Source organism: Triticum urartu, chromosome 7 (assembly GCF_003073215.2).
Source record: "Triticum urartu cultivar G1812 chromosome 7, Tu2.1, whole genome shotgun sequence".
NCBI classification, from domain to species: Eukaryota; Viridiplantae; Streptophyta; class Magnoliopsida; order Poales; family Poaceae; genus Triticum; species Triticum urartu.
Window position 1 is genome coordinate 101743646 of NC_053028.1, and position 10871 is coordinate 101754516.

General features: G+C 41.6%; 1 protein-coding gene across 1 annotated transcript; it reads left to right on the forward strand.

The window, feature by feature from the left end:
* On the forward strand, positions 1 to 1564 carry LOC125522312 (hydroxycinnamoyltransferase 4-like). The gene has a single exon (XM_048687381.1). The coding sequence runs from the start codon at positions 57 to 59 to the stop codon at positions 1350 to 1352; it is 1296 nt and encodes a 431-aa protein (XP_048543338.1). The 5' UTR covers positions 1 to 56; the 3' UTR covers positions 1353 to 1564.
* Positions 1565 to 10871: the final 9307 nt, after the last annotated feature.

The following is a 10871-nucleotide window of genomic DNA, read 5'->3' on the forward strand; positions in this document are numbered from 1 at the left end:
AGCACGTACAGCAGCACAAAAGAGAGCAAGAGACACGTACGTACACGAGGCACACAATGGCAGCCGTCCAGGTGTTGTCGACGGAGATGGTCGTCCCGGTGGAGGCAACGCCGGGGGGCGCTGTCTGGCTGTCCAACCTGGACCTGGCTGCGCGCCGGGGCTACACGCCCACGGTCTACTTCTACCGGCCGAACGGCGAGCATGCGGGCTTCTTCGCGGCCGACGCCGTCAAGGACAGCCTCGCCAGGGCTCTGGTGGCGTTCTACCCGCTGGCCGGCCGCCTCGGGCTGGACGGCGCCGGGCGTGTCCAGATCGACTGCACCGGCGAGGGCGCGGTCTTCGTCACCGCGCGCTCGGATCACTACGCGCTCGAGGACCTCATGAACGAGTTCGTGCCGTGCGGCGAGATGCGCGACCTGTTCGTGCCCCCGACGCCCGCACCGAACCCGCCGTGCGTCCTGCTGCTGGCGCAGGTCACGTACCTGCGCTGCGGCGGTGTCGTGCTCGGCCTGGCGATGCACCACTCCGTCGTCGACGCCCGGAGCGCGGCGCTCTTCGTGGAGACCTGGGCGAGCGTCGCCCGCGGCTCCACCAAAGATGACGCGCCCGTGCCGCCTAGCTTCGACCACAGGCTGCTCGCCGCGCGCCAAGAGCGCGCGGTGCCGTACGACCACCCCGAGTACAAGCCGGAGCCAGCCCCGGTGCACGCGGCAACCGCTGGGTCCACGTACGCGAGCGCCCTGATCACGGTGAGCAAGCAGCAGGTGAGCGCGCTGAGGGCGCGGTGCGCAGGCGCGTCCACGTTCCGCGCCGTGGTGGCGCTGGTGTGGCAGTGCGCGTGCCGCGCGCGGGGCCTGCCGCTGGACGCGGAGACGCGGCTCTACTCCATGATCGACATGCGCCCGCGCCTGGCGCCGCCGCTCCCGCGGGGCTACTTCGGGAATGCGGTGATCCGGACGTCGACCGTGGCCACCGTCGGGGAGGTGGTGTCTAACCCGGTGGACTTTGCTGCTCGGCGCGCGCGCGCGGCGACGAGCCAGGGGGACGACCATGCGCGGTCTCTGGTGGACTACCTGGACGGCGTGGACGTGATGAACCTGCCACGAAGCGGCATCTCGCGCGCGCACCTGCGCGCCATCAGCTGGATGGGCATGTCGCTCTCCGACGCCGACTTCGGGTGGGGCGCGCCGGCGTTCATGGGGCCCGCGCTCATGTACTACAGCGGCTTCGTGTACGTGATGAACGCGCCCGGCAAGGACGGCGCCCTCACGCTCGCGCTGTCGCTGGAGCCAGAGAGCATGCCGGAGTTCAGCAAGGTGTTCGCCGACGAGCTGGCCCGTCTCGAGGTGTAGTACACTACGTACCATCGTCTGACGTTCGTTGCATGGATTGTATAGTGTTTTTTATTTTATTTTTATTTTGAGAGAGAATGGATTGTATAGTGTGGTTGCATGTGCTATAGGCTGTTTTTTCATAGTACCTATATGTAACTTGATTGAATTTGTAATTTGGGTAAGTTGATTTTGTGGAAGAAGGAACCGTTGGGAGAGAAAGAAAGAGGGAGAAATAAAGATCATAGTTGAATCTCTTAATCTAATGACTTACTAGTCAATGTGTACGTGCAATGCACGTTAATTTCAAAGTATATTAAGTGCATGCGGATATTAAGTAGGATATTATTTGCGTGTTATTATGTAATTAACACTATATTTGGCATAAAATTAATTGCACGCTAAACGTGTTGAGCGTTCGACATTGAAACAGTCTAGGTCGTTGGATTGACATGATTTGATGGCCGAGATTAATTGGATCTGCCCCTTTGGATTTTTTTATATTGATATAGATATAGATAAAATTGACTTACCCAAAATAAGTTTTCAGGTGACTGAAGTTTTTTTTAATAGAAGAAGGGCCTTCCTTCCAATTTCCATTAAAGAAACCATGCAGTTTTCCTAAGATCAAACTACTGCACAAATGTAAACAAGTTCTCCAGAGAGACTACCACAAGGCCCGACCGAACATCTGCCACTTCTCGAGGGGACGATCCCCCCAGAGGAACAAAAGTGGAGAAGAGACGACATCGCTAGACCAAGTTCAACATAGTGCAAAGGCATACAAACATAAAATGATAAACTGAGAATGCAGCAACATGACGAAACAAACAGCTTCACAGGATCATCTTCTTATCTTTTGTTCACTACAGCATGTAGACTCCGTTACGCCATCCATGCGAAGCCCTGTAAATCTCACTTGCTACTTGCTTAAGAAGTCTTGCCCCCACCATCATTGCCTCTCTTTTTTTCTCCTTGATCTGCAAAATCGACCAACCCACGATCCAATAACATATCAGCCTAATTAGTATCAATGGGCCAGAATATGATCTATTTTCAAAAATGAGATTATTTCTGCACTTTCAAGAGTCCAGAAAACGGCAGATAAGCCAACCATACCAGCTTTTTTGTTTTTCTTAGAAAAACTTCTAAGCCAGTTCCCAAAACAGACAGTTAGGGTATCCGGTATAGCATTTAAGCTAAAAGCATATTTGAGTAGAATCCAAACCAGAATAGCAGTCAAGCATTTGAAAAATAAATGATCAATATTTTCATCTTGCCCACAAAAAACACATTGTTTACTACCATTCCACCCTTTCTTGAGCAGATTGTTCCTCAGTTAGGTTGCTCCTCCTGTTAACTAACCAGAGAAACACTTTTATTTTAGCAGGGACTTTAACTTTCCAGAGAAATTTTTGTGGAAAATCACACCCATCTTCTATCAATTTCATGTATAAGGATTTGCCAATGAATTGCTTGTTACAAGTTGCATCCACTCCAACTGATCTTTCCCACCTGCCATTGTAACCTCCTCGCATATCCTTCTCAAGTTCCTCTAGAGATCAAGTGTTTCTCCATGCAAAGTTCTTCTGAACTTAAAGCCAAGCCATCCTTTTTCTAGGGCTTCAGCCACAGTCATATCGTGATCAAAGTTAAGCATATATAATCTAGGGTATGCCTTCTTAAGTGGCTTATCATCTACCCAGTATATTGTGTTCCTACCATACCCCATGATTTTTTTGCAGAATTTGTAAAATATATCCTTGACTTTAAGCAAACTAGCAAAAAATTGAGAATCTCCATTTTTGTGTTTAGTTCTAGAAAGGCAGCCATCAGTTACATATTTGCTCCATGGAACTGATTGCCATAATCCTTCCTCATTTTCTAATTTTCAAAACTACTTTACAAGCAAAGCCATATTCATGATTTTTAAATTTAAGATACCCAATCCGCCAAGGTCTTTAGGTCTACACAACATGTCTTCCAGTTTACCAAATGGTATTTCTTCTTATCTTCATCCTCCTGCCATATATACCAACCTAGCTCTATAAAATTCTGCTTTCTTAAGGACCCCATAAGGTATGGGATAAAAGGACATCATAAAGAAGGGTATATTAGATTAACAAGCATATGATGTCCTTTATGATGTCCTCTTTATGATATACCCCTCTTTATGATGTCCTTTTATCCCATACCTTATGATGTCGCGCTAAATCTGTATGCATCCTGTCGCGCTAAGGCCGCACAGGAGCGACGTGATACGTCTCCAACGTATCTATAATTTTTTATTATTTCATGCTATTACATTATCTGTTTTGGATGTTTTATATGCATCAATATGTTATTTTCTATTATTTTTAGGACTAACCTATTAACCTAGAGCCCAGTGCCAGTTTCTGTTTTCCCCTTGTTTTTTAGCTTCACGGAGAAGGAATACCAAACGGAGTCCAAACGGAATAAAACCTTCATGATGATTGTTCTTGGACCAGAAGACACCCAGGAGACTTGGAGATCAAGTCGGAAGAGCCACGAGGCGGCCACAACGGTGGAGGGTGTGCCCAGGTGGGTAGGGCGCGCCCCACTATCTTGTGGGCCCCCGTGACTCCCCTGACATACTTCTTCGTATATATTCAATATATTACCGAACCTCTAGAAGTATCCACGAAAACACTTTTCCACCGCCGCAACCTTCTATTCCTGTTAGATCCCATCTTGGGTCCTTTTCCGACATCCTGCCGGAGGGGGGTTCGATCATAGAGGGCTTCTACATCAACTCTACTGCCCTTCGATGAAGCGTGAGTAGTTTACCACAGACCTACGGATCCATAGCTAGTAGCTAGATGGCTTCTTCTCTCTTTGATTCTCAATACCATCTTCTCCTCGATGTTCTTGGAGATCTATCCGATGTAATCTTCTTTTGCGGTGTGTTTGTTGAGATCCAATGAATTTGGTTTTCATCTTTGCCTAAAAATAGTATTGATTCATGGAATAAGTGTAAAGATGCTTTTATTTCCAAGTATTTTCCTCCCGCTAAGATCATCTCCCTTAGGAACGATATTATGAATTTTGAGAAACTTGATCATGAACATGTTTCACAATCTTGGGAGAGGATGAAATTGATGCTACGAAATTGCCCTACTCATGGTTTGAATTTGTGGATGATTATACAAAAAAAATTATGTCGGATTGAATTTTGCTTCTAGAAATCTTTTAGATTCGGACGCGGGAGGTACTTTTATGGAAATTACTCTAGGATAAGCTACTAAAATCCTAGATAATATTATGGTTAATTATTCTCAATGGCATACCAAAAGATCTTCCACTAGTAAAAAGTGCATGCGATTGAAGAGATTAATGTTTTGAGTGGAAAGATGGATGAACTTATGAAATTATTTGCTAGCAAAAGTGCTTCTATTGATACTAATGATATGCCTTTGTCTACTTTGATTGAATATAATAATGAATTTATGGATGTGAATTTTGTTGGTAGGAACAATTTTGGTAATAACGCATATAGAGGTAATTTTAATCCTAGGTCGTTTCCTAGTAATTCATCTAATAATTATGGTAATTCCTACAACAATTCTTATGGAAATTATAATAAGATGCCCTATGATTTTGAGAATAGTGTTAAAGAATTTATTATTTCGCAAAAGAGTTTGAATGCTTTGGTTGAAGAAAAATTGCTTAAAATTGATGATTTGGCTAGGAACGTGGATACAAGTTCTCTTGATGTTGATTCTTTGAAAATTAGATATATTCCACCCAAGCATGATATCAATGAATCTCTAAAGGCTATGAGAATCTCCATTGATGAGTGCAAAGAAAGAACCGCTAAGATGGGTGCTAAACGAGATTGGTTTGTAAAAATGTGTTCTTCTAGTTTTTGTGAAAATAATGATGAAGATCTTAAAGTGATTGATGTGACTCCTATTAATATTTGTTTCTAAAATAAATCTTGATAAATATGGGACTGTAGATGAGTCAACTTTAGCTAGAAGGTGTCCCAATGATTCGGAGTTTATAGATCTTGATGCAAAAATTGATAAAAGTGGGATTGGAGAGGTCGAAACTTTAAGTAGCAATGAACCCACTCCTTTGGATTTCAAGGATTTTAATTATGATAATTGTTCTTTAATAGATCGTATTTCCTTATTGCAATCCATGTTGAATTATCCTCATGCTTATAATCAAAATAAAGCTTTTACTAAACATATCGTTGATGCTATGATGCAATCTTTTGAAGAAAAGCTTGAATTGGAAGTTTCTATCCCTAGAAAACTTTATGATGAGTGGGAAACTACTATTAAGATTAATATTAAATAATATGAGTGCCATGCCTTGTGTGATTTGGGTTCTAGCGTTTCCACGATTCCAAAAACTTTATGTGATGTGTTAGGTTTCTGTGAATTCGATGATTGCTCTTTAAATTTGCATCTTGTGGATTCCACTGTTAAGAAACCTATGGGAAGGATTAATGATGTTCTTATTGTTGCAAATAGGAATTATCTGCCCGTAGATTTCATTGTTCTTGATATAGATTGCAATCCTACATGTCATATTTTTCTTGGTAGACCTTTCCTTAGAACGATTGGTGCAATTATTGATATGAAAGAAGGAAACATTAGATTTCATTTTCCGTTAAGGAAGGGCATGGAACACTTTACTAGAAAGAAAATTAAGTTGCCATATGAATCTATTATGAGAGCTACTTATGGATTGCATACCAAAGATGACAATACCTAAATCTATCTATGTTTTTATGCCTAGGTAGGGGCGTTAAACAATAGCGCTAGTTGGGAGGTGCTACCTCTTAAGCACTGCGTTGGTTTTCCCTTGAAGAGGAAAGGGTGATGCAGTAAAGCAGCGTAAGTATTTCCCTCAGTTTTTGAGAACCAAGGTATCAATCCAGTAGGAGACCACGCGCGAGTCACCTCGTACCTACACAAACAAATAAGAACCTCGCAACCAACGCGATAAAGGGGTTGTCAAGCCCTTCACGACCACTTGTAAGAGTGAGATCTGATAGAGATAATAATAATAAGATAAATATTTTTGATATTTTTATGATATAGATTGAAAGTAAAGATTGCAAAATAAAATAGATTGGAAACTTGTATGATGGAAGATAGACCCGGGGGCCATAGGTTTCACTAGTGGCTTCTCTCAAGATAGCATAAGTATTACGGTGGGTGAACAAATTACTGTCGAGCAATTGATAGAAAAGCGAATAATTATGAGAATATCTAGGTATGATCATGTATATAGGCATCATGTCCGACACAAGTAGACCGAAATGATTCTACATCTACTACTATTACTCCACACATCGACCGCTATCCAGCATGCATCTAGAGTATTAAGTTCATAAGAACAGAGTAACGCCTTAAGCAAGATGACATGATGTAGAGGGATAAACTCATGCAATCTGATATAAACCCCATCTTTTAATCCTTGATGCCAACAATAAAATACGTGTCATTTCCCTTTCTGTCACTGGGATCGAGCACCGCAAGATTGAACCCAAAGCTAAGCACTTCTCCCATTGCAAGAAAGATCAATGTAGTACGCCAAACCAAACTGATAATTCGAAGAGACTTGCAAAGATAAACCAATCATACATAAAATAATTCAGAGAAGATTCAAATATTTTTCATAGATAAACTTGATCTTAAACCCACAATTCATCGGATCTTGACAAACACACCGCAAAAGAAGATTACATTGAATAGATCTCCAAGAGAATCAAGGAGAACTTTGTATTGAGATCCAAAAAGAGAGAATAAGCCATCTAGCTACTAGCTATGGACCCGAAGGTCTGAGGTAAACTACTCACACATCATCGGAGGGGCCATGGAGTTGATGTAGAGGCCCTCCATGATCAATGCCCCCTCCGGCGGAGCTCCGAAAAAGCCCCAAGATGGGATCTCTTGGGTACAGAAGGTTGTGGCGGTGGAAATAGGGTTTCGTGGTGCTACTGGATGTTTACGGGGTATATGGATATATATAGGAGGAAGAAGTAGGTCGGTGGAGCAACGAGGGGCCCACGAGGGTGGAGGGCGCGCCCAGGGGGGTAGGCACGCCCCTGCCTCATGGCCACCTCGTTGATTGCTTGACATCCACTCCAAGTCCCCTGGATCACGTTTGTTCCAAAAATCACGTTCCCGAAGGTTCCATTCCGTTTGGACTCCGTTTGATATTCAAAACAGCAATTTGGGCTGGGCCTCCAGTTAATAGGCAAAAAACAGCAATTTGGGCTGGGCCTCCGGTTAATAGGTTAGTCCCAAAAATAATATAAAAGTGTAAAAATAAGCCCATTATCATCCAAAACAGATAATATAATAGCATGGAACAATCAAAAATTATAGATACGTTGGAGACGTATCAAGCATCCCCAAGCTTAATTCCTGCCCGTCCTCAAGTAGGTAAATGATAAAAACAGAATTTTTGATGTGGAATGCTTCCTAACATATTTCTCAATGTAATATTCTTTATTGTGGCATGAATGTTCAGATCCGAAAGATTCAAGATAAAAGTTTAATATTGACATAAAAATAATAATACTTCAAGCATACTAACTAAGCAATCATGTCTTCTCAAAATAACATGGCCAAAGAAAGTTCATCCCTACAAAATCATATAGTTTGGTCATGCTCCATTTTCGTCACACAAGAATGCTCTCATCATGCACAACCCCGATGACAAGCCAAGCAATTTTTTCATACTTTAGTAATCTCAAACCTTTTTGTTTCACGCAATACATGAGCGTGAGCCATGGATATAGCACTATGGGTGGAATAGAATATAATGAAGGGGGTTATGTGGAGAAGACAAAAAAGGAGAAAGTCTCACATCGATGCGGCTAATCAATGGGCTAGGGAGATGCCCATCAATTGATGTCAATACAAGGAGCAGGGATTGCCATGCAACGGATGCACTAGAGCTATAGATGTATGAAAGCTCAACAAAAGAAACTAAGTGGGTGTGCATCCAACTTGCTTGCTCACGAAGACCTAGGGCACTTCAGGAGGCCCATTGTTGGAATATACAAGCCAAGTTCTATAATGAAAAATTCCCACTAGTATATGAAAATGACAAAACAAGAGACTCTCTATCATAAAGATCATGGTGCTACTTTGAAGCACAAGTGTGGAAAAAGGATAGTAGCATTACCCCTTTTTTGGGGCCTTCTTTTTTTGGCCTTTTTTATTGGGTCAATTCTCTATTAATGATGATCATCACACTTCTATTTATTTAGAACTCAATGATTACAACTCGATACTAGAACAAGATATGACTCTATATGAATGCCTCCGGCGGTGTACCGGGATGTGCAATGACTCATGAGTGACATGTATGAAAGAATTATGAATGGTGGCTTTGCCACAAATACGATGTCAACTACATGATCATGCAAGGCAATATGAAAATGATGATGCGTGTCATAATAAACGGAACGGTGGAAAGTTGCATGGCAATATATCTCGGAATGGCTATGGAAATGCCATAATAGGTAGGTATGGTGGCTGTTTTGAGGAAGATATAAGGAGGTTTATGTGTGATACGTATCACGGGATTTGGATGCACCGGCGAAGTTTGCACCAACTCTCAAGGTGAGAAAGGGCAATGCACGGTACCGAAGAGGCTAGCAATGATGGAAGGGTGAGAGTGCGTATAATCCATGGACTCAACATTAGTCATAAAGAACTCACATACTTATTGCAAAAATCTACAAGTCATAAAAAACCAAGTATTACGCGCATGCTCCTAGGGGGATAGATTGGTAGGGAAAGACCATCGCTCGTCCCTGACCGCCACTCATAAGGAAGACAATCAAATAACACCTCATGTTTCAAATTTGTTACACAATGTTTACCATACATGCATGCTACGGGACTTGCAAACTTCAATACAAGTATTTCTCAAATTCACAACTACTCAACTAGCACAACTTTGATATCACTATCTCCATATCTCAAAACAATCATCAAGTATCATACTTCTCTTAGTATTCAATGCCCTTATATGAAAGTTTCTTATTATGCCTAAAATAAAATTGCCATGTTGTTCTAAAGAACTCTCAAAATAATATAAGTGAAGCATGAGAGATCAATTATTTCTATAAAATAAAACCACCGCCGTGCTCTAAAAGATATAAGTGAAGCACTAGAGCGAAAACTATATAGTTCAAAAGATATAAGTGAAGCACATAGAGTATTCTAATAAATTCCAATTCATGTGTGTCTCTCTCAAAAGGTGTGTACAGCAAGGATGATTGTGGTAAACTAAAAATCAAAGACTCAAATCATACAAGACTCTCCAAGCAAAACACATATCATGTGGCGAATAAAAATATAGCTCCACGTAAAGTTTCTGATGAACGAAGACGAAGGAGGGGATGCTTTCCGGGGCATCCCCAAGCTTAGGCTTTTTGGTGTCCTTGTATTTTACCTTGGGGTGCCTTGGGCATCCCCAAGCTTAGGCTCTTGCCACTCCTTGTTCCATAATCCATCAAATCCTTACCCAAAACATGAAAACTTCACAACACAAAACTTAAAAGAAAATCTTCGTGAGCTCCGTTAGTAAAAGAAAAGAAAACACCACTTCAAGGTACTGTAATTAACTCATTCTTGATTTATATTGGTGTTAAACCTACTGTATTCCAACTTCTCTATGGTTTATAAACTCTATTACTAGCCATAGATTCATCAAAATAAGCAAACAACACACGAAAAATAGAATCTATCAAAAACAGAACAGTCTGTAGTAATATGTAGCTTTCGAATACTTATGGAACCCCAAAAATTCTAAAATAAATTGCTGAACGTGAGTAATTTATCTATTAATCATCTGCAAAAAGAATTAACTAAATATCACTCTCCAGTAAAAAATGGCAGGAATTCTCGTGAGCGCTAAAGTTTCTGTTTTTTACAGCAAGATCAAAAAGACTTTCCCCAAGTCTTCCCAACGGTTCTACTTGGCACAAACACTAACTAAACACAAAAAACACAACCAAAGCAGAGTCTAGATAAATTATTTATTACTAAACAGGAGCAAAAAGCAAGGAATAAAAATTAAATTGGGTTGCCTCCCAACAAGCACTATCGTTTAACGCCCCTAGCTAGGCATAAAAGCAAGGATAGATCTAGGTATTGCCATCTTTGGTAGGCAATTCTTCAATAAGAAACCTATAACTTTTAGGAGTTTCTTTCTTTTTATTAATTATCAAACTCCTAGGCACGAAATCAATAAAATCATTTGTAGCAAAAGGTTCCTTAAGGATAGTGAGAAAATTGGGGTGAACACTTATGGATTTGAGGTCCGCATTTTCCTTACTAGAAGTTTCACCCTTATTTTTAGGAACATACATCAATTTGGCAATCTTAGCATTAGGAGGAGTGTTTTTCATGGAAGAAAAGGCAGACCCAAGGTTGGTAATAATATCCTCAATTTTATCAATGCTAGTGGAATCTTGATCTATCTTTTCATTAATCATAGGTCCCTTTTCTTTAAAAATTTAAGAGCAACTCCTACCTTAGA

Coding starts and splice junctions, on each gene's coding strand:
- LOC125522312 (XM_048687381.1), top strand. CDS start 57: ATGGCAGCCGTCCAGGTGTTGTCGACGGAGATGGTCGTCCCGGTGGAG.